A 27,534-nucleotide genomic window follows, 5' to 3' on the forward strand; every position below is an offset into this window, starting at 1 on the left:
AGGAGCCTGGCCCCAAAGCTGCCGGGGATGGTGGCAGGATAAAGCAGATCACACAGGCTCAGACGCCCATGGGTCAGCTGTAGGGGACACGGCAGCGGGTGGGATTCCTGACACAGTCTCTGATGGACCTCGGGGAAGAGCCGGTCAGGGCAGGGATGGAGAAGGAACCAGAACAGAGAGGCCAGTCCGGGTGGCCAAACTCTACTGTTCCCACAGAGAAATGCACCAGAGCTTGTAAACATGTTTTGAGCCCCCAACTTGCCCTCTGACTTTTTGCAAAGATTCTGATCTCGAGGAGAGGATCAGCCATCCAAGATGACATTTCCGCTCAGAGAAAATCTGCGGCGAGCCAACTGGAGGCTGAAAAGGAAGAAGAAAATCGGGCTGCCCTATTGAGCCCGGAGTTGTTTGCCATCCTGACCCAGCAAAACCCAAACTTGAGAACAATTCGGCTGTGTTTCTAGGGCCCGGGCCTGGCCACCAGCTCCCCATTCTTCTTTTGTCCTGAAGAGGGTTGTGTACTCTAGCACCAGTCTTCACTGTGCAAGCGAAAATGCACAACAACGGAACCCTTTCCCTCGGGTCGCCTTGCTGGCTTGCTCTGGGACACCTTCCCTGCGGGGGTACGGGCACATTCATTTCAGAGTGGGACGTGGCTCTCTCCGGAATCAGCATTTCCTCTCCCCAGCGGGCAGAGAAACCGATCGAGTGGCCTCTGTAAAATGTGTGCATGGTTTTGGGTCTACTTCATTAAAAACGTGTTTCCCCTCTTCCGAGACATCACCAAGATTACTGTGAACGGGACAAGGTTGTCCCAACCGGCAGGGGGAAAGCGTGAATATGGGCTAAGGGGGTGATAGGTAGAAAGTCATTCTTTTAAAAACGTTTGATCCCAAGGAAAGTAGAGATAAGGGCCAGGAGGGTGGCTCCACGGCTTGGAAGCCGGCCTCACCTGCTGGGGGTAAGAGGCAGCTGAGACGGAGAAGGGACCACCAAGTATATGATGCTTGCAGGGCCCGCTCGGGATGGGAGACACGTGCTGAAAGCAGATTACGGACCGAACATGCTGGCCGCTTAGTACCCGTATTTCGAACCATGGCACCCAAAAGGAGAGAGAGAGTAAGAGGGAATGTGCCTGCCACTGAGGTGGGCGGGGGGCGGCAGGGCATTGGTGGTGGAGAGTGGGCACTGGTGGAGGGATGGGTACTCGATCACTGTATGACTGAAACATAACCACAAAAGTCTGTAAATCTGTAACTGTATTTCACGGTGATTGTATCATTGTATCACTGTCATCCACCAATGCGGGCACCAGTAACGTCCCTATTACACTCAGTCCTGAGATTTTAGCAGCCTCTCCTTACTCGTCTTTCCCAATGATTGGAGGCTCTTTCAGGGTCAGGGGAATGAGACCTATTGTTACTGTTTTTGGCATATCGAATACGCCACGGGTAGCTTGCTGGGCTCTGCTGTGCGGGCAGGATACTCTCGGTAGCTTGCCGGGCTCTCCGAGAGGTGTGTGTATATGTGTGTGTGTGTGTGTGTGTGTGTGTGTGTGTGTGTGTGTATATATCCATATATATATCTCCATAATGAATCTCACAGTGATCCATTAAAAAATTAATAATAAATAAATAAATACAAATAAACACATTTCCTCATGTCTTATGCAGAAGGGACTCCCAAGGAAAGGCTGAAGGAAAGGAGCAGCAGCATGAACACAGGCTGACCCGTGGCTCAGCTTCCTGTGGCCCCCGAGTGGAGCCACGGGCTCGGATGAGGCTGTTTCAGCAGTTCCCACCTGCGCCTCCTTTTCCCCGAGTGCCAGAGACCCCTCTGCCTCATGATGTGGCTGACTGGTGCATGTCTGCCTTCTCCAGCTGCCCGCTCCCTCCCCGTGACCCCCTCATTCAGTGAAGAGACAGACGCCACGTGGGACCGAGGCCCACGGTTTAAACTGGGACTTTGGGTGGACAAACGCTGGCCACATTTTTCTGAGTCTGGGGATGGGGTGGGGGTGGGGGTGTCCCCGGGCACAAGCACCAGCGGTCGGGGGCCGAGGAATGGAAGCAAGAACCGTGCAGCCCTCCAACAGGAGCAGTGGGGGTTGCCCCCGCCCCTTCTGAATGTTCTAGAATCTGCAGTGCATCGAGCTTGTAAACTCTGGCCGGAGGATTGCAGCTTGCCGCGGCAAACTGTGTCGGAGCGTGTGTCCATGCTGTGTGGGACTGGATGCCCGGAGCAAGGCAGAAATAAACAAATAAAGCCCAGGGCCCAGGTGAGCAATGCCGGGCTGAGTAATGAGCAGAGCCCAGTGCCTCCCGGGAGTTCTGGAAATCACCTGGCGGTTCTGGGGCAAGAGAGGAGTCCCGGCTGGGCGGCTGAGAGCACGGCCCCTGGCAAGGGCGGAGAAGTCAGCGTGACACGGAGCCAGAGCAGAGGAACCCTGAGCCGGAGCTGTCCCCACCTTCATCTTCCTCAAACAGGAGCGAATGCCCCGGCTGAATGCTGAGCCGAGCCCGAGAGGTCAACAGTGCTCGCTCTCCCGACTGGGAACTGGCCTCTGCAAGGTAGAGGGATCTGGAGCCAGAGCCTGGGGATGGGGGCGGGGGGTGGGTCAGGCCTCGGGTTTCCAGGTATCGTTCTAGATGCTTTCCTCTCTGGGTAGCGGGGACTGACCTTTCCCACTGAGTCACGCCCCCGGGCCCGACGGAGCCGAGGGCAGATGCCACGAGGCAGCCACGTCGAGAACAGAACTAACTGCTGAGTTTGCATGGCTCTGGGGTAGGGAGGGGGGAGGGTTGGGTTCAGAAGGACCCTGGCCCCAAGGCTACAGTCTGGGGAGGGGCATGTGGCCGGAAGTGGCGCCGGAGCGAAGGGGCCCCTGGGTGGACGGGAACGGTTCCTCCACTCTGCGTCCCCCATGGCCTGGGCCGCTTCGAAGCCCGCTCAGTGTCCCCGAGGCTGGCCGCTGGGAGGGAGCCAGGCCTCTCTCCACGGAGCCAGGGTCCGTGCCTCTCCTCCGAAGGGCACAGGACCACCCCTGACCCTGGGCGCGTCCCTCCCGCGTGCCCGGAGACCGGCCGGTGTCCTCTCCCACTCGGCCCCTGTCGCGCAGGACGCCCAGAAGCGGGGACGGCGGGATGCTGGGCTGGACTCATCCATGCATCGTCGGACACTTGCTCTGGGCTGGTCGCCCTAATTAGGCCAATGCTCCTCACCCACCCGTCCAGAAGGCGGGGGAAGAGGGAGGGAGGGAGGGAATCATGGTTCCCCTGTTCTAAGGCCAAGGCGGACCCCTGTCTTGTCTTGTCCTCGCAACGCGTCTGGGATCTGAGGCAGAGACACCCCCACGGAGAGGAGACGGTGGTCACCCGGTGCCCTTATCCTGCCGGAGGAGCTGGCAAGGAGATGTGACAAACACACACGGGGACACTGTAAACCTGCCGCTCGTCCCCCCTCTCCCCCCGCCACCCGCCTGCCGCTGGGACTCCGTCCGTCCTCCCCGCCTGTCTAAACACGGGAGCTGGCAACTGCGGAATCCGTCACGGCCCGCGCGGGCCCGAGGGCTGGAGAAACTGCAGAGCTTCGCAGAAACCCTGAAATGTCAACCCTGCCGAGGCCCCGTTCTCCAAAGACGGCTCCTCAACTGAACTCAGCCGGAGCCGGCACTGAGTTTACACCGGCGGTGGGGCGGGGGGGGGGGAGGGGGGAGGCGGCCGCCCCCACCCGCTCACAGTCCTAACAGGGCTGTGTGTCACTCAGCATCTGAGATATCTGCCCCCATTCAGGCCTCTTCCTCCTCATACACCGGTGAAGCTCCGGAACAGCACGGCAGATTTTTTTTTTTAAAGTACTCTACAGCACACTTTTTTTTTTAAAAGGAAAAAAAAAAAGCCAGCTATAAGACTGGGAATGACAGACCCAGGAGAATCCCATTGTGTCTAAAATAGCAGCTGCAAATGCTATTCTAATCACTTTCCTTTTGTTAGAGCTGGGGGCCAACCTTTGGCTCAAAGGCCCAGAAACCCCTAATCTCCCGCAAGGATGCGGTGAGTGTGGTTAACTCGGGCCCAGAGAGCGAGCAACCGGCTGCCAACGCCCCCGCCCGGGAGGCCGCCCTCTCCTGCCTCCTGATGGCCCGGTCAGCGGGCCTGGCCGTCTCCGCTCAGAGTGATCCTGCTCTTGGCACGGCCCAGTTTTCTGAAGCCACCGGGTGCCCGAGGCTCCTCCTGACACTGGTGGGTGCTGTGAGTGAGCTGGACTCTGCCTGGGGAATGGGTGCTCTGCTGAGTCCTGGCAAGGGACACACAAGCCCGGCAGGGTCCTGGGGTGGGCACGAGCGAGCGCGCGCGCGCGCACACACACACACACACACACACACACACACACACACACACACACACACTCGACACCCCCCCCCCATCTGGGGAATGGGTGCTCTGCTGAGTCCTGCCAAGGGACACACAAGCCCGGCAGGGTCCTGGGGCGGGGACACACACACACACACACACACACACACACACACACACACCCTCGCCCCCCCTATCTGGGGAATGGGTGCTCTGTTGAGTCCTGCCAAGGGACACACAAGCCCGGCAGGGTCCTGGGACACACACACACACACACACGCACACACACCCTCGCCCCCCCATCTGGGGAATGGGTGCTCTGCTGAGTCCTGCCAAGGGACACACAAGCCCGGCAGGGTCCTGGGGCACACACACACACACACACACACACACACACACACACACACACACACACACACACTCTTTGGCCTCTGGTGGGGCCTTCTTGCAGCCTGCAAACGTGACCAATCTAACTTGAAAGGCCTCAAGTTTGCAGCAACAAGCAACATCCACCTCCAATGGGCGCCGGGCATCATGGCCAACCGCCCTCTCCCCACAGCCGACGTGCTCCCCTTTCTGTGTCTCTCAGCGAGCCTCAGCGGCCGGCCCTGCCCCCCTGAGTCAGGGCGGGGACACGCCACCCCTCTCAGAGAGAGCAGGTCCCTGACGCTCAGGCCCGCCGTGCGTGTTCTGTGGTGACGGGGCGTCAGAGGCCCCCCACCCCCGCCCGCCCAGCCCACCCCGTCTTTTGGGGGGGAGATCCGCGCTTTCTTACAATCTGCTTCTAACACAGCACTTAATAAAGGCCCTGTGTGGATGCTAATGACCTGCGGGTAACGCTGTGTTGGGGAGTCCCTCACATGGGAACAAAGCGACTCCGAGAGCCGTTTCCATGGAAACGGCAGCATCACCCAGGCAAGAGAAGGGAGCGCTCGCTCACTGGAAAGGATCTTTAGAAATTGCTACCGATGCGCAATCCAGGTTAGGGAATAAAGACAAAAACAACCCCCCCCCCCCCAAAAAAAAAAACAAACCTAAACAAAAACAAAAACGAAAAACCAAATCCAAGACCCAATGTTCTGGGCATTAGATTTGGGGCTAAACATCATTTCTTTCTTAAATGACGGGACTATTTTTAAAAGTCTAAGAGGAACTGATTCAGAACATGATGAATTATCTTCCATCTGCCAATTTAGGGGAGGTCTAAAATTAGGTTACCAGGTTCATCAATTTCTCTTGGAAGATCCAAGTACGAACACGACCAAACCTAGCGGCGGCCTCAGTGAGACGCTGGGAGTGTGGATGCCGTGGTAAGTAGGTCACCTTTATTTAGAAAGTAAAAACTAATAGGAAACTTAAAAAAGTCACTTTCCCTGGATAAAATTAAACTAGCTAATGCCATATAAGACAGAAGTTTCTTAGAAGGCCCTTAAAGCGGTTTACCACCCCACGTACTAGAATGACTGCCAGCCTGAGGTCACAGAACTAATCTCGTCCACAAGCACTGTAGCACTGTCGTCCCGGTGCTCACCGATTTGCTCGAGTGGGCACCAGTTAAAGTCTCCCTTGTGAGACTTGTTACTGTTTTTGGCATATGGAATACGCCACAGGTAGCTTGTTAGGCTCTGCCGAGCAGGCAAGATACTCTCGGTAGCTTGCCGGGCTCTCCAAGAGGGATGGAGGAATCAAACCCGGGTCTGGTGTGTGCAAGGCAAATGCCCTACCTGCTGTGCTACTGCGGTAGACTCATCCACAAGCATGAGGCAGAAATGGTCCTCGATCCTTCTCTCTCTCTCTCTCTGTCTGTCTCTCTGTCTGTCTCTCTTGCAGAGTCCCGAGGAAGAGATGGAAATAACACCAACACCCCTCAGCAACTGGGGTGGCCTTCTCCCGGCCTTAAATGTTCTTCCCTGCCATGAGTCTTCCTTTCTGGACCATCCAAGAAGGGGTAGGGGGGGACTCTGGTTCTGAAAGGAGCCCCCAGTGGCAGCAAGCAGGGGGGCCTGTTTGCTCGTCCGGGGAAGAGGAGGTTTTCCACCCGCGTGCGCACTGCATCAGGGTGAGGACTCGGCTTGCTCTCCACTCCCTCTGCCTCGACAAACGCGAGAAGCCCCAGCCCCCTGCCCGCGGCCTTGCTCACCCAGCAGGGGGCCGGGCCCTGGTCCACGCGGAGTCTGGGGCCGGACCCGCAGCCCAGGACTGGAGGGAAACAGCTCAGCCCGCGGGGCCCGGCCGGCCACCTGGTGGTCGTGAGGGCAGCTCGGAGGCCCGGGCAGGGAGCCACGCGCGAGCCACGCTCCTCGCCCCACTCTCAGCTAGCTTCGGGGGGATGAGTGCTTCCGGGGCCTCCAGTCGGGATGGGGGACACAGTCCTGCATCCCTGCGAGGGCAGCACCGCTCTGACTGCCAGACCAGTCGCGAGACACGGATGGGGAACCGGCTCCACACCAGGGTCTGTGTGAGCCCCAAGGAGGGGACGGACGGGAGAGGTGGGCCGTAGCCCCCCCACCCCGGGAAGCCCGGAACGGGCAAAGGCAATGGGATGGCCATGGCGCAGTGCATGTCTGCAGAGAGGGACCCCCGCTGGGAGCCAGAACCGGGGTCACCGAAGGGGGAGAGGGATCGAAAGAAAGTCTGTGGGGGGTGGGGGTGCTCAGGGAGATGGCTGATTCTAGAAGAGACAGAAAATGAGATGGGTAGGAGAGGAGCAAGACTGGGGGGCGGGGGGCTGGGCGTCCGTGCTGATGCACACCCCTTGGTAAGATTTTTTTTTGGGGGAGGGGCTGTTCTCGAGCCCCTCTTATCATCAGAAACCTTTATATGTGAAAGAGCTCCTGGGGGTGGGTGCGACACGCAACCATCTTCTCACCCCTGGTCACGGGCTCCGGGGCAACCTCCTTCCCTGGCTAGAAAGCGGTTCCTGGTGCCACCAGGCCCGCCCCCAGCCTGCCCTCCTACCCCACTGCCATCCTGGCTCGTTCACCGGGTGTCCGACTACAAGGGTCCTCACCCCAGCACTGCCTCAAACCCTCCGGGAAATCCAAGGCCCAGCTGTGGCGGGCTCCCGCTGGTCCCCTGGGCTGTCGCTCCACGGGAGGGGGGGGTGACGGGGGCGGGGGCTGGGTGCCCTTCGGAGGATGGCCAGCCCCGCCCACCTGCCCTGTGCCTCACAGAGACCACGGCTGATGCTCAGAATGGTTCACCATTACAACAACCTCCAAAAAACTCCAAGGTGTCATCACTCACCAGAAAGAATCAACAGTGTTTTGAGAAAAAAAAAAAACAAGAACAACAACAACAAAAAAACACTGCCCACAAGACTTCCTCATCGCAGTCTCCTATCAGCAGGACCTGGTGCCGATTCTCTGGGAATCGGATGGTATCTGAAGACCCAGCTTGTAGGAACGGGGCCTTCCTCTCGTGAAATCAAGCATGGGGCCATGAGGAAGAGAGCGGGTGACGACGGGTGAGGACAGGTGTGCCCTGGGGCAATTCCATCCCCCCCTGCAGAATCCACGGTGTGACCCACAGCCGTTCCCCTTGTCTTTCGGGCCAGACTGCCTTGATTAGATTCGGGGTGGAAACACACCCTGCTTAAAACAAGAGAACAAACGGAACCTTCTGTTCCCCCGAGGAGGGATGGCACCAGATGCCATTCTAATCGACAACGGATGCAATTCCAATCAATAACGGCAGCCCCGAGATTGGGTTTCCAGGGAATTCTCTGGAAAGGCTCCGGAACACAGCCGACTGCTCCACCCCTGGCCCTTTCTCCCAACTGGGGTAACGGAGGTGCGGCCAAAAGGGAAACGGCTATGTGGTCAGATGGCCAGACTCAAAGGCAAGTGGGGGCCCGGTCCTTCCCGGAACCACAGACCCACCCCCAGAGGCCGGAGTGGCCCATTCTGGAACCACAGACCCACCCCCAGAGGCCTGAGTGACCCAAGGACAGAAAGGCCCCTCCCCCCCAATGCCACCTTGATGGGGTTTGCTGTGAGTCATGTTTGAACACAATTCCAAATGGATGCACTTAATCTGTGTCAACCTCTACAGGGCTCACAACTGCGGGGGGGGGGCGGGGGGGAGTGTCCCAGAACTCGTAAGGGCACCGGGTATGCTCAAATGGGCCACGCTGAGACTGTCCTAGAGCGACGGAGTGACGTGGATGGCCCAGAGAGACAGGACAGTGGGCCCGGCACTTGCCTTGCATGTGGCCGACCCTGGTTTGATCCCTGTCATCATGCCCAGGTCACTCCTGAGCACGGAGCCAGGGGCCATCCCTAAAGCAACCTGACCCCCACAAACACACACAGGAGCCCAAACAGACGAATGACAGAGTGGCAGGGACGAGCTGAGAAAGAGGTACAAATGCTTCAACTACAGTTTCAGGGTGTTTAACAAACGACTGTTCTACCCAGATAAAGTCCCCCCCCCCCCCCCGGCCACAGATCTAAGTCAGATCTGAGAAACCCAATTATTGAGTCACTCTCCCAGTTTCCTAGGGTCCCTCCGGGCCCCTGCTCCCCAGCGGTGACATGCCTTGGGCCTCTGTGCCCAGTGTCCGGGCAGCATGCTCCCGGTTGTCCTAGCTGTCCTCTTTCACGGCCGCTCCCGTGCTCTTCCTGCGGCTGCTTCCCAGTTCCCTACTGCTCCGAGGGAGAGGACACTGAGCACTGCAGAGGGAGTCAGCTGCAGGGGGACACGGCTCCCCGGCTCCTTGGAAGCTAGGCCACACTTCTCCGTGGCTGGACACGGCCAGCTCTCGGTTCTCCTCAAGGCTTCCCACTCAGCACGGAGCCCGCCGACCCAGCCCGCAGGGCCTGCTCAATCCGGGGCTCGCCGGCTCTCCCGGTGAAGGAAGACGCATCGTCTGCATTTCACGTGGAAACCGATGTTCCCGGCCACCAGCTCTGGAGACCGAGAAAGGACCTCACTTAACTGTCTCTAGACTGTGAACTAAGCCACGGCCCCATGCTGCCCCAGGAGGGGAAAGGTTTTTCTCTCGGCTTTTCCTTCCTGGGGGGAAAGGCGTGGTGACCGCCATCTTATAAGGACCATTAAAGAGAGGTACGAGCTTGCAATAATGCAATTTCTGGCAGAAATTTCCCTGGACTTAGTCATTAAAATACCAAAACACAGAAATCCAAAACCGCGTGGCCGCGACCTCATATCTCTTCATTCTCAGCAATGGAAAACAAATTATCAAATGCTTCCTTTTCAGCAGGTCTGATTTTGGCGGGGGAAACTCCAAACAATAATAGTGAGTTTTTTTTTGCAGAGATACTGAATGTAATCAAAGTAAAGAGAAAGTAAAGTGAAAATTATCAGCTATACAGGTAGGGGCATGGGGGTGGGAGGGCAGGTATACTCGGGTTCTTGGTGGTGGAATATGTGCACAAGTGAAGGGATGGGTGTTCGATCATTGTATAACTGAGACTTAAGCCTGAAAGCTTTGTAACTTTCCACATGGTGACTCAAAAAATAAAATAAAATAATAAAAAATAATTTTTTTTTTTTTGCTTTGGCTTCACACTCGGCGATGCTCAGGGGATCCTCCTGGCTCTGCACTCAGGAATTGCTCCTGGCAGTGCTTGGGGGACCACACGGGATGCTGGGAATTGAACCCAGGTTGGCTGCATGCAAGGCAACGCCCTACCCGCTGTGCTACTACTCCAGGTCCTCACTTTTGCCAGGAAGATCCACCCAGTTGCCCTGAAGACCTAAGCCAGGGCTCAGGATCTGGGGGGAGGGAGGGAAATCTCCGTGGCTCCAAGGGCACGGCTCCCGCTTTACTGTTGGAGGCAAACAAAATCCTCTGAGAACGTTCATTGCCAGTCCGAGAAATGCACACCCGGTCATGCAGCCAAGGGTCACCGAGCGCCCGGGAAGGGTAATGATGCTCTTGGCCTGCGTGTGCTCTGGGCAGGTGGAAGGATCCAGGCAGAGAGCTGAAGTCCACAGAGGGGTCATCGGGCAGAAAACTGTTTCGTGGGACCCTCCCTATGATTAGGTTTCCAGAGGCACAAAGTTCACCAAGGGTCACACCTGCTCAGGATGTCACTCTTGCTTCATTTCTTTTTCTTTTGCTTTTTGGGTCACACCCAGCAATGCTTGGGGGTTCCTCCTGGCTCTGCACTCAGGAATTACTCCTTGGCGGTGCTCAAGGGACCATAGGGGATGCCGGGGATCGAACCCAGGTTGGCCTCGTGCAAAGCAAACGCCCTACCTGCTATACTATCGCTCTTGCTTCACTTCTGTTACTTGGTGAGGTTGGGGGGAGGGGCACACTTTGCTATGCTCAGGGGCTACTCCTGGCTCTGTGCTCGGGGGACTGGATGGGGATGGGTATTTGAACCGGGGTGGGCCAGTACTATCTCAAGCCAGGATTCGGTCCCTGTCCTAGCCCTGGCTTCCTTTCCGGAGGCCGTCTCAAGTCCTGGGTGGAGGCCTCTTTCAATTTTCAAGTTCCCCCGCTTTTCTCCTGCCTCCCCCGCCTCAGTCCCACACGGGACGGGTGCGTCCACGTGCTGGAGTCGTCACGGAAAACCAGACTGACGTGGACCCTCTCGGTCCGGGCGCACCCGCGCACGCGGCAGCGAGCGGCCCTGCCTTGCTAATTTTAAGACCTGCTTGTGTGAACTCCTCTGCGTTTTTCCAGCTTCCCTGGTCCTTTGTGATTAATTTTAGTAACGGGAGAACGACCTGTTTAGGAACAAATGAGTCATGATGCAGCCTAATATCTAGACACGGAGAGCCACCCTCCTCCCGCACACGGCCGCAGATGGCGCGCAGGCAGGAAGTGCTCAGGGCCGAAACGTCTCTGCCCCAGGGTCACTCCGGCCCGAGAAGTGCAAAGGGCAGCCAGCGAGCTGACCCGCACATGGCCTTTGGGAGAGGTGTGGGGTTCCAGGCAGGTAAGTCCGGGGCGGGGTGGTGGCGGTGGGTGTTTATGCGACAGGAAGCAAACACAGACCCTCCGTGGGGCGGGGAAACTCTCGGGTGTCTGTGCACTTCGGAATCTCGTCCCACAGCACACTCCTGCGAGCGCAGTTCCCACGAGCGTGAGAAATTCCCACCTCAGACGTGGGCTTGCCGTTTCCTGCCTGGGCCCAGATCACACAGGCCGGTGCTCGGACACGCAGTGGGCCGGAGTAGGGTGACAAACACAGCCCAAAGCTCCCCAATACCGGGACGTGGCGGGGTGGCTGGGAGGGTGGCGACGTTCCCGGGCCAGGTATGACGCATCGCAGTGATGCGTGGTGGCCCGGTGTCCGCTGGACTCACAGCGACGGTCACTTTACAGCCCATGCGGACACAAGAGCCCGAGTCCGTGTTATCTGCCCGGGACCCATGACCCGGGTCATCGTATCTTCCTGCTGGAAAGAGGCTCAGGGAAGAGCTGGGGGCGTGGCTTGTGCTCCTGAATGTTCCTCTCCCTCTCGACCGGGGATTCGCTCAGCTGGAGCCCGGCCCGATGAACTGTGCAATGAGCAAAGGCTTCAAGGAATATCAGATCGCAAACAGGCAGCGGCCAGACCCGGCCTTTCCTTTTCATGGCTTGGACTTTGCTTCAACCCTGAACAATAAAACGTTCCCCCACCCACCTACCGCCACCCCCCACTGCGCTCCTGTACTTGGCACCTGCAAAATAGACAGGCATCAGGATGGCTGAGTTTCGACTCCCGGGCATGGAAGGAGTCTCTCAAGGGGAGGGGGAAAAAAGAAAAAGAAAAAAAAAAAAAAGAGTGTTTGAAGAAATTCACTTCCTAAAGATAGTATCTTGCCATCAGGAAGTGACTTTGATTGATCTCCGCGTCCCGTGAAATGTCTGATAGGTATTCTCCTCCAACAAAGGAAGTGATTTTTCGGGCTGTCTGGCGCCAGCGCCTTCGCTTCCTCCGAGCGTGCGTGGCTCCCCGAGCATGAATGATGGCCCGCCGTGAGTCAGACCTCGCGCCGGGGCGCGGGGACACAGCCGTGAATAAGATGCAGGGGAAAGTATTAAAGCATAATTCAAACCAGACTTTCCGTGGTCAACTGCGGAGGGAACGGCCCGGCGGTGACTCAGCCCTCCCGGGGCCCACGCCCCTCGGAGGGCCTGGACGGCTGAGTCCACGGCGATGCTGCCACGCCAGGGCTGCCCAGAGCCTCGGGCAAACACACTAGGGTGTGTCTGCGAGGGGGTGTGGGGCTGAGACAAACATCTCAGAGGGTGCCAAGCCCACCGCCCTCCCCGACGGAGACCTGGGCGGAAAGACTGACAGCGTCAGCCACAAGCTTTCTGCCATTGAGGACGTGGCCGAGACCCTGCCCTGGACCTCAGTCTGCCACACCGGTGCTGTGGGTGCCTCCAGCCTGCCGCCCTTCGGGTCACATGGACACTACGTGGCTCTGGCCTGCCCTAATCACCGGGCACCGCTGGGCCACGGGCACATCTCATGAGTCAGTCGTCAGTCTGTCTGTCTGTCTCTTTTTCTCTCTCTCACAAACACAGAATATTGGCCGAGTCTCTAGAGAGGGGGCTGGAGCGATAGCACAGCGGGGAGGGCATTTGCCTTGCACGCGGCTGACCCGGGTTCGATTCCCAGCATCCCATAGGGTTCCCTCGAGCACTGCAAGGAGGAATTTCTGAGTGCAGAGCCAGGAGGAACCCCAGAGCATCACTGGATGTGACGCAAAAAGCAAAAGTTAAAAAAAAAAAAAAAGAAGAAGAAGAACCTGAGTTTCTGGAGAGCGTGGACTAATCCAGTCTTGCAGACTCTGGGCTGGTCCCCTGCAACGCCAGGAAGCATGGGGCAAGCGGGCATCTGGGCGCCTGATGGCGTGTGCTCCCGGAAAGATGGACCGAGGCCAGCCCAGGTCAGGCCGAACCCAGGCCTCCTCCGGGCCAGCGGCCATCTGGTGTGACCTTGCTGGAGGCCCTGGAGGAGCCGGCGGGAGCAGGCGTGGATTCGGGCTGTGTGCTTAGTGCCCGGCCTGCCTTGTGTGGCCGAGGGGAGAGTGGGACCGCGGGGAGGGCCGCTGGGCAGTCCTGGGGCGTGAGCTGGTGGGACGGGCAAGAGCGTGGGGGTCAGCGTGGGAGACGGGGTCGGGGAGACCCTCCCTGGTGGTCTTGGGTGAGCACTGGGCTGGGAGAGTGGGGGGGGGGATGCTCGCCGCGGGGAGCAGCCGAGAACACAAGGACTCGGGTGGACACGGGGCTGGACGCCGCGTCCACGTCAAGGGGACTGTCTGGGAGAGCGACGCAACAACCCACCGAGTGACGCCGCGTGGGGCTGGAGCCTCTCCAGCGGCCAGGGGAGCCTGCTTGCGGTCTGGCCCTGCGGCCCGCCTCGCGCTCCAAAATAAATATGTCAGGGGACTCTGCTGAATCACCCGCCGGCTGAGCAAGCGGACGGACTCGACAGGAAGCCCAGCCCCGCCCAGCGCACCTCCCGGGGGTCCCCGGCCGAGCGGGGGGCTTGCTTGGTGGACGACCACAGAGCAGGAATGCTGGCCGGGGGGGTGGGTGAGTAGGGGGGGCCACTTGCTTCGCCTCTTACCCTCCACTAAAAGCCTCTACGGAACTCCCAGGACACGGGTTCATTTGATTGTTAGGATTGGTTTGGGCCCTTAATCGCTCGGTAAATAAATAAATGTCACAGTGATAACTGCAAGCCAGAGACTCCGCCATAAATCTTCCTCCTTTCTCCCGGCCTCTGCATGTTCTTTCTTTCTTTATTTATTTATATTTTTTTTTGCCATGGCCTTGTCCCGAGTCTCCTAGGAATCCGTTCAGCAGCAAAGCCAGCCCACGGGCAAGGCGAGGCAGGGACACGCGCGGGAAGGGGCTCCGACCGCAGCTCGGGGAAACGCGGGCGCGAGGCTGAGGGCTCTCGAGTCCTGGTCTGAGACAATGACCTTGCGCTGTTGGGAGAAGAGGGTGTCCCCCACCCGGGTCTAGGGCCACCCCGACGATCCTGGCTTCTGCGGGGCGGGCCTGGTGGGGCGGGTCTGGTGGGCTCGGTGCTTCCCGGACCCACAGGGCTCGGGCGTGCGAGGCACCTGCTTCCATCTTCGCGCCACCCACCTCCTCAGGAACCCGAGCTGGCTCCCACGCGCCTCCGGGCCCTCACCCCTCTGTGGGGCAGCTCGGACCACCCCACTCCACCCAGGAGGGAGCCCCGGGGGCTGACCTGCAAGCTTCAGCGTGATCGGTCGCCCCCTGGGTTCCCCCGAGCTCCGCCTGCACCGTGGTGCTCATGCCCGTTCTCCGGTGTGACCCGTGGGAACCGTCCGAGCCACGACGGGCGGCTTGGCTCTGATGTGGGGGACGCCGGCCCTGGGTCATCGGCCACCCGAGGGCCAGCGCCAGCTACTACCCTTTCTCCTGCGGGAGAACACGCTGGAGAGACGTTTCTGAGGGTGAGGAATGAAGAAGCAGGGGTGAGCGGTGGCGTGGAGAGAGGGCAGGCGTGAGGTCACACCCCCAAGAGGCTGGGGCTGAGAACGGACCCCCTTCTGCGCCCCCCAAGCCCCGCAGAGGGTATAGCCCCCAACGCCCCCAGCTGAAGCTCCGCCCGTCCCCCAGAGCATCGCAGACACCTGATGAGGAAGACGTCGGGAACCACCAGGACTGTCTCCGATCTGGACCTGCCACCCACCCACCCTCTCCAGGCTGCTGCTGTCTGGTTTGGGGCCGCCTGCAGCTGTGCGCAGGGCTTATTCTGGGGCCCCAGGCCGAGGGGACACTCTGGCTGCCTCCTCGGGGGCCTGTACGTGGCAGGTGGCAGGGAGGGACGCAGGGCCGGCTGCCTGCGAGGCCAAGGCCTCACTTAGCCTCTGAACCGGGGGAGGGGGCAGCACGGACCTGCCCGGGGCTCACTGGGGTCTCACCCGCTGCCCCAGACCAGCTCAGACCCGCAAGGTGGCCAAACGGGGTTCAGACCCGCACCTACCCCTTCTCTGCGCACCTGCCAGCTCTTCGGAGTCTGGGCCAGACACCAACAGGGAACAACCCAGGATTTCCAGCCCCAGGAACCCGAGTGTGGGCCCAGGTCGGTCGGAACTCTGCTTCCGGTGGGCAGCAGGGGACAGCCCCCCCCCACCCCCGCCTCCAAGGCCGCTCATCTGGTCCCCTGCAGAAGCCGCCCCACCCGAGTCCAGACCCAGTCGCCCCTCCGCCTCTGCCCACTCAGGCCCAGGGTGGGCTGGGGGCGGGAGGCAGAGAGAAGGGGCCCCTCCCCCCACCCCCACCCCATCCTCCCCGGGGCTCCTCGGAGCTGCCAGGCTATTTTTAACTCCCGGCTAAATGAATTTGTCGCCAAAGTAGCGGGAGCGCCTCCCCAGCGGGCAAGACTTGCACTGCCGCGAGCGTGGTGCGTCCGGGCGGGCGGGCGGCCACCCACTGCCCCGCAAAATTAGCAACGAGGAGGGCGCGACTGTTTCCCCGAAACAAGGACGTTCTCCGGGGTTCCTGAGGCTTCCAAGCACCTCCTTGAGGGTGAGGAAGGCCCCCGGGGCCGAGTGGCGGGGAGGGGGGGTGGGGGGGACTCGGAACCCAGCACCGGCTTCCCAGGGAAACGCTGAGGGGGAGACTCCGGCCGCGTGGCCAGAGAGCAGAGCCCCCTGATGTGATTGTTCCCCACCCCACGCGTACGTGCCCTGCGGGGCAGCGCTGGGCAAGAGGTGACAATTCCCTGCGTCAGCAGGACAAACGTGAGAAGGGGCGTCACCCGCTGGTAAAAGCTGGCAAGAGGGGTCGGTCTCTCTCTCTCTCTCTCTCTCTCTCTCTCTCTCTAACTCTTTCTCTAACTCTCTCCTTCTCTCTCTCCTCTCTTTCTTCTCTCTCTCTCTGTCTCCTCTCTCCCTCTCCCTCCCCCTCCCTCTCCTCTCCTCTCTCTCCTCTCCTCTCTCTCCTCTCTGTCTCTCTCTCCTCTCTGTCTCTCTCTCCTCTTTCCCCCTCTCTCCCTCTCCCTCCCTCCCCCTCCCTCCTTCTCTCTCTCCTCTCTCTCTCCTCTCCTCTGTCTCTCTCTCCTCTCTGTCTCTCTCTCCTCTCTTCCTCTCTCTCCCTCTCCCTCCCTCCCTCTCCCTCTCCCTCCCTCCTTCTCTCTCTTCTCTCTCTCCTTCTCTCTCTCCTCTCTCTCCTTCTCTCTCTCCCCTCTCTCCTTCTCTCTCTTTCTTCCCCCCTCTCTGTCCTCCTCTTCCTCCTCCCTAGGCTCTGGGGTCTGGGGGAATCTCAGCATCCCCCCGACTTTAACACATCACATTCTCTCTTAGGGGAGTGGGAGAGTGAAACACCCAAACTGTAGCATCAACAATGCCGAAAATAGGAGATGCAAAACACGAGAGCCCGGCTTAAAGAAATGTGCCGGCAAAGGGGGTAGGCTAGCGGATGGGGCACCTGGGTCACTGAGGAAGAAGACGCTGGTGGTGGGATGGGTGCTGAAACACGGTATATCGAACACCCAACTCTAAAACTTTCTACATCAGGGCGCCTTAATAAAAAAAAAAACAAAACTTTTTTTTAAGTTTGCAAAGAATGTTAAGTCCATGCTACCACCTCCAAGAAGCCCTCCGGAAAGGACCCCTCTTGCTACCTACTTCAGTTCAGCACAGCTCAAAGGCTGCCCGCCCCACCCCCCGCCATGCCAGGGTCTGATGCCGGATGAGAGGGTGGGTACCTCTGCACACTTAGCTTGTCCTTCCACGAGAGATCCCTGGGACAGCCCTGCCCACAGGCAGCCCTCAAACAAACAGGCACTGACTGAAGGGCTGAGGAGCCTCATGCTTGGCCCTAGGGTCGTGGGTCTGGAACGGTATTGGGGGCCTGGACTCCCCCCAACTCCCATGCCGGGACCAGTCTGAGCCACGAAACACAAGTTTCCATTGCCTGCTCCTGTCTCCAGTGCTCACGGGGGGGGGGGTGGGGGGGACATGACTCTCCCTCGCTCCAGAAGCACCAGAAGGATCTGGGTAGGGGCTGGGCAGCTCACCGGGCGGCGCACACGCGGCCGCCTCACTTCCGCGCTACATGCCAAGAGCACAGTCGGGCGCGGCAGAGTGGCTCGGCTAATTAAATTTATCTCTGGATTTATTTTAAGTGTTTGGCGCTGTGTTGCCGAAGCAGCTTTGAAATGTTGAATTTTAAACAAGGAGCTGCCTTTTCTGTTCGCTCCGCCGTGCGCTGGGGCGACCAGGGCTCCGCGCTGCCCGGGCCTCTGGCTCAGCTCCGGGCTCTGGGTGCGGGGAGCCGCCGCGCTCAGCTTCCGCCCCCAGCGCCCCCGCCACCGCCCCCCCCCAGGGCATCCCCGGCCACGCCGCTGCACCCGGGCCGGAAGCGAGGGTCCTGTTTGGCCGGGCTTCTCCTGGTGTCCCGGTTTGGGGACCATGAGCGTCGCCGAGGCCAGCAGCTCTCCCCGGGGCGGCTGGCGGAAATGCACAGGGTAAGGAGACACGCCCAGCCCAGTGGAGGGGCGGACAGAGCCCCCCCCCCCCCGTGTCCCCTTCCGATGCAGGGAGCCCAGGGCCTCGCCGCCGTCCATCCGTGCCCACTTTGCAGCACGTGGAGCAACCCCGTCCAGCCCCGCGCCGTCGCAGGCCCCCTTCCCAGCTGGGCTGCGCCCCTGCCGCTGGAGGGCCAGTGTAGGTCACCCTGATGGTCTTCCCACAGAACCTCCGGCTCCGAGACCCCCGGCTGCAGTGAGCTGGGCGCGGTGCTCCCGTTCCTCAGTGCTCTGCCCTCCGTGGGGAGGAGGAGGACCCCGAAGCTCCATCTCCGGGGCTCCCCCTCGCACCCCGAGGCTGTGAGACGCAGCAAGTGCTCGGTGCATCTCGCTCGGGCGCCCCCTGGGAGGGAGACGGCATCCTGAGGACGCAGGCGCGGACACGCCCGAGTAGGTTCCCCCTTCTGTCGCTCAGCCACTCAGTGCCCAAGTGCCCAGGCCTGCGGGTCGTCAGGCTCCTGGGTGTGTGGGACTCGGCGGGAAAGGGGTGGCTTGGAGCCCCCCAACTCCCAGCCCAGGCGCTGCCTCCGTGAGCCTCCGCAATGGTGCTCGGCCCGTTCTAAACGCGGATGGGCGACAGCAAGTCCCTTCGCTGCCGGGGTTCAAACAAAACACATGCACGTGTGAACCGGCCACGCATCCCCGCCATCCCCGTGGAGATGCCATCTTCCAGGAAGGGACAATGTCTACCCGATGCTGTAGTCTACAATGTCTACACTGCTGTCTGTGACTCTGGAGTCAGTTTCCCCAAGCCAACGTGCGCCAGCGGAAAGGGTCACCCTCAGTGCCCATAAGGCGATTCGGACTAGAACCAAGGGCTCTCCCCGACCTCCGCTCCAGAGAGAGGAACTGCCCGTCTCCGGCCAGCGCCTCCCCATCCCTCGGGCCAGCCCCAATAATTTCCCGGGCCGCCGAATGGCCCCCTCGCCTAGGCCCTTTCTCAGTCATCAAGAGACACGACAGAAACGCTCCATCGAGTCAGACGCAATTCTAAGCCCGCACGCGGCCACTCCGGAGCGCAGTTGCTCAAACAGGTGCTAAAAACTCCCTCCACCCACTGCCGCGTGGGTGACGCAGAGCGGAAAGGCAGTGACGGGGCGTACACAGCACCCCAGAACGGTGGCTGCGTGGGCCGGAAGCCACGGGGCTCCCGTGAGTTAAGAAAAGCCCTGGCAGGCAGGGGGAAGGCGCCCCACGTTGGGGGTGAAACCCGTCGAGGTCTCGGGGAAAGAGCCAGGCAGGGTGCGCTTGTGCACGTGGACACTGTGGAGACAGGACGCAGCCTGCCTCCCCCACCCCGCCTGAGGGTACAACAGGAGGCGTGACCCACGGGGGCACTCAGGGGGACCGTCCAGCTGTGTAGGCCCCAGTGACGTGAGACTCAGCTGACCAGGGCCCCCAGGGAGGGGAGACGCCACCCCGGCCCGGCAAAGCATCTCGAGGAATTCCACCCCGACACCGGCGTGCACGTGGCCCGTCCCCAGCGTCCGGACTACTTACATCCGTGTCGGGTCCCTTATCCGCACCCGGGCAGGAAAACGTAACAAATTCATGGCACCTCTTGTGAACCACAAAACAGCAAACTGGTGGAGAGAAGAAAAAGGAGAAGTGGAATTAGAGTGGCCGATGCTTCCTCCGCGGGCTCTGCGGCCAAACGCCCTCTGTGCGCTGTCCGGAATCCGCTTCACTCTTGACGGAATCTCCAGGAACAGCAACTGGACACCCCGACCCTACCCCACCCCCACCCCACCCCAGCAACACTGGGGGTCCACTCGGCTGGAGAGCAAATCACACACACCAGCCCTGACATCCACGGGGACCTTCCACTGTGGGGCCGTGGGCCGGGGCCGCCCCTTGGGGCATGCAGACTGAATCCCACCAGTCACCTCGGTTCTGGCGGCCGACCCGGGGACCAGGGCGCTGGACAACACCAGACTGTGGGTGGGGCAAAGGCAGAGAACACGGGTCCACAGCTACTCTTCCCCCGAAGACAAGCCTGAGAACAGACCGTTTCTCAAGGCAAAACCACCAGACGTCAGTACTTAAAAATCTCCTGCACCGTTCTCCGCACACACCGAGTTATAAATGTTATCCCCCGTAGGCGAAATCAAATATTAACACAGCTCTGAATAATAGATAGGTATTCCTAAATGTGGACGGCAGAGCCTCTTCCGCAGAATTCCCAACGCATGCAGGCGCAGACCCAACTGGCGGAGGAGAACCCCCTGAAATGAGGGAAAGCCGGGGAGCGGATGCTGCCACCGGGGGGTGTGTGTGTGTGTGTGTGTGTGTGTGTGTGTGTTGGGGGGGATGTCTTTGAGAACGGCGCAGACCCAACTGGCGGAGGAGAACCCCCTGAAATGAGGGAAAGCCAGGGAGCGGATGCTGCCACCGGGTGTGTGTGTGTGTGTGTGTGTGTGTGTGTGTGTGTGTGTGTGTGTGTGTGTGTGTGTGTGTGTGTGTGTGTGTGTGTGTGTGTGTGTGTGTGTGTGTGTGTGTGTGTGTGTGTGTGTGTGTGTGTGTGTGTGTGTTGGGGGGGATGTCTTTGAGAACCTCCCCAAACTCAGCGCCCGGCAATTATTTTCATGCTTCAAGTGACTTTCCTAAATACATCTGAAGCTCAAAATACAGCGACTACAGTTTTTAAAAGAAAGAACCAACCCTGAAAAATTGCTCAGATTTTTGTTCTGCTGCGATGCTGAGGATCAAACCCCCGTCCTTGCACAGACACAGCATGGACCCTCCCCCTGAGTTACACTGCCCCCAGCCCCCAAAGGATTCCTATGGGAGAATACAGAAAATGATGATGATGATGATGATGATGATGATTGATATTGATGCTGATGGTGATGATGGTGATGATGGTGATGATGATGATGACAGCTGCTCAGCCCTTCCCCAAAAGCTTGAAATCAAACTCCCACAAAATCTCGACTCCTGCTAACCTGCACTCTCGGCTCAAATGCTCACGCCAGTCTCTTGCCCTCCCTCCTACTGCTCTAGCCCCGAAAGTGCTTTTTTCTAGAAAACAAAAGGGAAGGTGGGTGGCGGGTAGACAGAGGTGGATGAGGAGGGGGTGTGCACCGGAGAGGGTGCCTGAGAGAGCCTGTGCCGGGCAGGGCAGCGGGAAGGGGCCTAGCAGTGCCGTCCTAAGGAGGGGTGTCCCCTGGGCGGAGCTCAGACCCATGAGCCCACCTCAGCCTCTCACTCTCCCGGGCTCTGTCCTCGTTCACGCCTGCAGGTTCTAAAGAGAATTCCCGACGGCCACGGGTCCCCGGAGCACTCTGCCCTCCTCCCTGTGCCCGAGGTGGGGGGGAGGGGCGCTTTAATGGGAAGAGAGAACCTGGGACCCCCCAACTTATGCATCCAGTGGATCGGGTCTGTCTGAGCATCACCGAAGGCCTGGGGAGACGGAGGCTTGCAGGGCGGGTGTGTGACCTCCGGGCAGAGGCACCCCAGGGTGGGGGTGGGGGGTCACCCAGGAAAATCACCCAGGGAAAGATCTCCTCTGCCTGCAGGTGTGCCAAGCCGGGCCCAGCATTCATCGTGCCTCGGTAGGACCTCGGGCTGGGGGAAAGCCGTCCTGCCTGTCCCCGGGCGCCCGTTTATGCAATTAGGCATCTCCCGCTGGAAGGGTTTTCTCCAGCAGGTCTCAAAACCAAAAACCTTCTTTCCAATCATCTTAAGACACACCAGACCCTCAAGCTCAGTACAATTCCCGGGGCGGGGGAGCAAGGGGTGGTAAGTATCTCCCCTCTACCACCCTCACCTCTGCCAGGCCTCCCCGGGGGCGGGACCAGCCCCTTCTCCTGATTTATGGCCAGATGGGGGTGAATGGGGGTGGGACCAGCCCAAGAGGAAGGGAGAGGAGAGAAGGCGGGGTGGGGGGTGGTCCAGAGAGCCACCGGGAAGTATCAGGGGCTCCGGGTGACGAAGGAGAGAAAAGCAGGTTCCTGCATCCTGGCCAGGGGGCGGGGGTTGGGGGATGGGGAGGTACTCAGCTAGGGCTGGGGGCGGGCAGTGCCTGGACACAGAGTCAGCCTCCCAGAAACCTGCACACAGGTCAGTGAGTCCAGAGCCACCCACCGGAAGCCGGGCCTGGCGCCTGGGAGGTGACCCCTCAGTGGCTGGAAGGCAAAGGCCTCGGAGCTTTTCTCTAATGTCCTTGAACTCAGGACAACGTTCCACGAGGTTGGCACGGAGCTGCTGCAGGAAACGAGGCCGCGCGGAGGGGACCTGAAGCAAGGGCCAGGGACCCTCCCGGGGCACAGCCCGAAGGCTGCTGGTGCCTGTGTGTGTGTGTGCGTGTGTGCGTGTGTGTGTGTGTGTGTGTGTTGGTGGTAGGGGGGGTGCCACGTGGGGTGGGGGGCAGCGGTGACAGGTCCTGGAGCCGTCACACCCCACAGCAATCAATCGTGGCACAGCCCAGGGCGACGTCAGTGAGAGGGAGTCCCCACAGCCACTCACGGTCACCGGGACACCTCTGAAAGGCCAGCGCAAGAGAAATGTCTGTCGGTCGCCCTGCACCCACCCCAGGGAGGTCACACAACGTGGCGTGGTCCCCGGAGAACGTGGGACATTTGCTTCTCCCAAGGTCAAGTCCAGAACACCTCCCAGAGAGCGCCCAGGAGCAGAGAGCAAAGTCTCACTTGAGTGACTGGGCAGCGTTGCCCACAGAGCCCCTGGCGGGGGGGGGGTGCTGACCCTGGAACTGGGCACTACCAGCCCGCCTGGCCGGTACATCCTCCCTGGCGCCTCCGCTGGCCTACAAAGGGAGGGAGTCCCAACACAGCTGTGATGGAGGCAGACGTGGAAGGTGTGTGGGGAAGGGAAAGCCAGCCAGACCCGGAGGGCAACATGCAGGGGGCCAGGAGAGGGAGCCAGCCGGGGCGGGGGGGGGGGACGGGTCGAGCACGGTCAGCCCTGGCCCTTGTGGTCTCTGGCACTGCGGGACCTGAGCAGCATCACATCCTGTCTCATTAAACCAACCTACCAGGTCGGCTGAGAATCACTGGGACTCCCCCCACCCACTCCCACTCACTAGCTTAAAAAAATAAAAGAAGAGGCAGAGATGCCTCCAGACCCTGAACCAGGCCCAAGTCTCATATCCGGGGCACCTGGGAGGGTGGGGGAGGGGGTGAGCCCACCACCAGCCCAAACAGGGCCCCGGCAGCCGAAAAACTCCTTAGTTGAATTGCCGCCATGCTCACGGCCAAACTCCACAGGCTCGGGATGAGTCTCATCCAGGAATGAATCTGCTGAAGCCCTCAGGTATGCAGGTCCGGTGACCAAAACCTCCAAGGCTCTCACACAGCCGGGGATGGGCAACCTCCCCCCACACCCCTGTTTTTCCAGAAGCCTGGCAGTCACGCCCATGAACTGACTCTGGCGCCATCGAAGCTCATTAACTGGCCATAACCCAGAAACTCGTAAATAAATCTCCAGAAAGATCCATAAGCTGCAGAGATGCCTCCAGACCCCAGAGTCACCACGCAGTTAAAGATTCAACTCCAGCTCTCTCACCCCGCTCAAAATTTTAGAATCCCTGGAGCAAGCAGACACGCAACATCTCATCCTCTATGCCACTGATACACCAGGAGTAGCTCACTGCATGGGATGGGATACAAAGTAGAAGGCAAGAGATCTTGGTTAAGAAGACATCAGCACACAAGGCTCCGCCTTCAGCAACATGTTAGCAATCTCTTCTACAAGGGCTTAGTGGCTCGGGGGTGAGATACAACCGTCTTCACACGTGTTCTTCTAAGGAAATCTCTTTTGATCATTTTTAGCGAATTATTCATAACGAGCAATACAAAATAAATTATTTAGGGCCTGCTGTTGGGGCAGGTTGGGTGGCAGTTGGGGAATTTTAAAATAATGGTGGCGAAGGTGTGATGGTGGTGGGACTGGTGTTGGAATGCTGAATGTAAACAATCATTGCGAACAACTTTACAAAAAAAAATTTTTTTTTTAAAAAAGGACAACTTTAACCTTTTTAGCAGCAAAGAAATAATGGTATTGGAGCCAGGGCACTTGCCTTGCTTGCGGCTGATCTTGGATCTGTCCTGAGCACTGCTTGGCTTGTTCTCTTGAGCACCACTGGGAAAAGGCCCTGGGCACTGCAGGATTGGCCCAACTTCTTACCCCCAATTAATAAAATGTTGGGGACTCCACGCCAGGCTGTTCTCACTCGGGGACCACCCCCCGAAGAGGGGTGGGGGTGAGAACCCTCCCCGCCTCAAGGGGGTGGTGGTGGTGGTGGTGGTGGTGGTGGTGGTGGTGGTGGTGTGTGTGTGTGTCGGGGATCCCAGCAAGCTATTGAGAGTATCCCGCCCACATGGTCGGAGCCTGGCAAGCTACCCATGGTATATTTGACATGCCCAAACCAGTAATGATAGGTCTCATTCCCCTCACCCTGAAAGAGCCTCCAGTCAGTGGGAAAGATGAGTAAGGAGAGGCTGCTAAAACCTCAGGGTTGGGAGAATAGAGACGCTACTGGTGCCCGCTCAAGCAAATCGATGAACAACTGGATGACAGTGACAGTGGAAAAAAAACCCAGGATGCGGGGCTGGAGCCGTAGTTCAGCAGATAAGGTGCCGGCCCTGGAGACAGCTGACCTAGATTTCATCCCTGGCACTATCTACGGTCAGCCGGTTCCACCAGGAGTGGCCTCTCAGCACAGAGTCTGGAGTAAGCCTGGGCACTGCCAAGTGCACCCCAAACCCCCCAATAAAACTTAGTATTAAACCAAAAATAAAGAAAAAAAACAGAATGCTTCCACTCCTAGGAAGTTTCCCAACGCAGTCAGATCCATACAGAGAACACGGGGGAGGGGTGAGCAGGGCTCGGGGTTGGCGAGGGGGCAGGAATCAGTGCTGATGAGGTGCTGGGTGCTCCGGAGACAGAGAGTGCCCAGAACCGTGGATGCTGAGAACGCCACGGACGGTCCTCCTAAGGTAAGGCGGCACGTGGTATGTACATTTTAACACAGCAAAACCCAAATGAGCACCACCCCCCACCCCCACCCTCCCCACCCTCTGGGGTGATGCTTATGAAATCAGGTCCACCGTCTTAAGAGTTTTGGACATGTGCGTTTCCTGTGCGTCTCTGTGACCAGCCAAGAAAAGGTGTGTGCCGGCACGGCACCCCATTCTAAGTCCAGGGAGAGGCGAGACGGTGCCAAGCACCAACCTCTGAGCACAGGCTGTGAATGCAGGAGGCCCAGGTTCAGTTTCGGGCACTGCCTGGCCCCCCAAACACAGGGCCGGGGAATGGCCCCTGAGCACTGTGGGGGCTGGCACCAGAGTCACTCTCGACAGAGTCCATGCCAGAATGGGACGGTGGGGGGAGGGAAAGGAAGTGCTCAGACGTCAGGGCGAAGGACGCCTCCCCCCTCCTTGCCCTGAGGAGGAGAACCCCGCCCCTCTGACCTCCCGGGCAAACGGTCCATGTCGAGAACCGTTACCAGCCGAGGCTTCCTGAGTGCCAGCTGGCCTCTTCCCAAACCCTGTCCCTGCCACATAATCCACCTGTGAAGTGGGATTTTCCCCGTTCACTCCCATCTGTGGAGCAGGAACGTGACTCTGTGACACATAATATTCCCCGTTTCTCTCTCAGAAAGGATTTCCTCTCCTACGCAAGTCTCGAGGTCGAGGTCGTGCCGTTTCCATTTCAGGTCACGGTCAGAGCCTCTGCACCCAAATCCCCTGAACACCGGATGGGTGGGCTGGACCCGCCCGGAGAAAGGACCAGTCCTGAACCGGAGAGAGGAAGAATCGACTCCCTCGTCTAACTCGGCAGAGCCCCCGAGGCTGAGCTGCTTCTGAACTTGCGTCTCCCATTTAAAATTAAAAATCATAATCACTGTAGCACTGTCATCCCGTTGCTCATCCATTTGCTCGAGTGGGCACCAGTGACGTCTCCATTGTGAGACTTGTTACTGTTTTTGGCATATCGAATACGCCACGGGGAGCTTGCCAGGCTCTGCCGTGTAGGCGGGATACTCTCGGTAGCTTGCCAGACTCTCTGAGAAGGACAGAGGAATCGAACCCGGATTGGCCGAGTGCAGGGCAAATGGCCCTACCCGCTGTGCTATATACTGGTCTATTTTTAGCACTGGCCTTATTACATCAGTGGTCAGCAATTAGACAGCAGGTACCAGTCAGTTTGGGGTTCTTTCCAAGAAGGGCGCGGCGACCCCTCATGACTGGCCAGATCATAATTGTAAAAATAATATTACTACTAAAAGAACAAAACCCAAGAAATCCATAACTGGCCTGCCATCCTGTGAGATGGTTTTAATTAAATCTTGCTTAGCTGGAAGGGATTAACAAAAAGGTAACGTCACATCAGAACACAATGAAATAAAACTCTCCCCGGGTTTTCAGCGTTGTAGGGAAAGGAAGGGAAAACAAAGCTATGACCTGAGCTTCTGTTCTATTTGCATGTTAAAAAGAAACAATTGGTTTCAGATGTGTGTGACGATGAAAACGTCGGTCTCCGTGGATTAGAACGGAGGCCCTCGACTCTGCGCTGGAACCAGCGTGGACACCCTTCCTGGAACGGTGAGACTGTGCCCGGTCTCCTCCCCGTCCCGGGAGACTCATTCTCAACCCTGGCCCCAACCCGCTCTCCTCAGTGGTCACCACCCCCTGCTGATACTGCCCAGGCTGGATGGGCAACAGACGGGGAGAGACACCGGCTAGAGGCTGACACATAGTTGTTAACAACGTCCTTGCGTCCAATCTCCCGTTCTAGAAGCCCAAACCCCGTGAGCTCTTCATTGTTGACATCTGCCCCGAAGGCGTGTGCCTAAGAGTGTCCCCATCCCTGAACTCCTAACACTGCTCCATCAGTGCTTTGGACGGTTCGGGCCGGTCGGAGGGCCCAGTCTGGCCCTGCACCCGTGAGCCCGGCCAGGGACCCCGAGAAACCTGCGGGCTGGCAGGGCTGTGAGGATTCGGGGTCCAAGGGCAAGCGAGGATGGACGAGGACGCCAGGGAATGACCGCAGGACTGACACAGGGTTCCCATCGTAGGCAAGTCGAGTACTGCACCCTGGCAGGTCACGCACGTACTCATGTCGAGACACCCAGTGGGGCTTGGGGTGGGAGGTCGGGAGTCTGCTGGGGGTCCGAGAGACTGAGGCGATGAGTTGCCGGCCATCAGTAGTTCACTGCAATCGGGACGCAATCGAGCAGAGGGAATTCTAGGGACACCCACGTTGGGCATTCAGGTGGTCTGAGAAGGGGAGTGACCTGGGGGAAGGGCCTCACGGCGGCCACTGCAATGACCCGTAAGGAGCTGTGTGTAATGAGAATCATGAAACTGTAACGAAAATCAAGACAATGTGATGGGGACTGAGAAACCGAAACGGACCCCCTCAATGAAACAAGAGAAGGGCGGGAGAAGCATCCCTGTGATGACCCCAATCGATGGGAGTGAAGGGCCCACCATCCCACTGGATTTCTGGGAGTGAACTGAGCCCGCCAGATTGATGAGAGTGCCCAGGAGACGGCACCTGAAGGCCACACCAAGTGGGCGGGACAGACTGACACCAGCTGTTTGTTTTCCTTTTGGGTGCCTGATGGCTGTACCATGTGGGAAAGGTGCATTGATTGTCTTTTCTTTTGCCAATTCCCCCCTGTATCTGTTTCACTGCTAAGAATGTACACAGTGGGGCTGGAGTGATAGCACAGC

General features: G+C 59.0%; 1 protein-coding gene across 1 annotated transcript in view; it reads right to left on the minus strand.

The window, feature by feature from the left end:
- The window catches only part of PRKCA (protein kinase C alpha), a 275,221-nt gene that overhangs the window by 128,389 nt on the left and 119,298 nt on the right, over positions 1–27,534 (minus strand). Inside the window, exon 3 of the mRNA XM_004617983.2 lies at positions 19,337–19,419. Coding sequence (XP_004618040.1) covers positions 19,337–19,419 — 83 coding nt within the window. The remainder of the gene's footprint in view (positions 1–19,336; positions 19,420–27,534) is intronic.

Source organism: Sorex araneus, chromosome 3 (assembly GCF_027595985.1).
Source record: "Sorex araneus isolate mSorAra2 chromosome 3, mSorAra2.pri, whole genome shotgun sequence".
Lineage (NCBI taxonomy): Eukaryota > Metazoa > Chordata > Mammalia > Eulipotyphla > Soricidae > Sorex > Sorex araneus.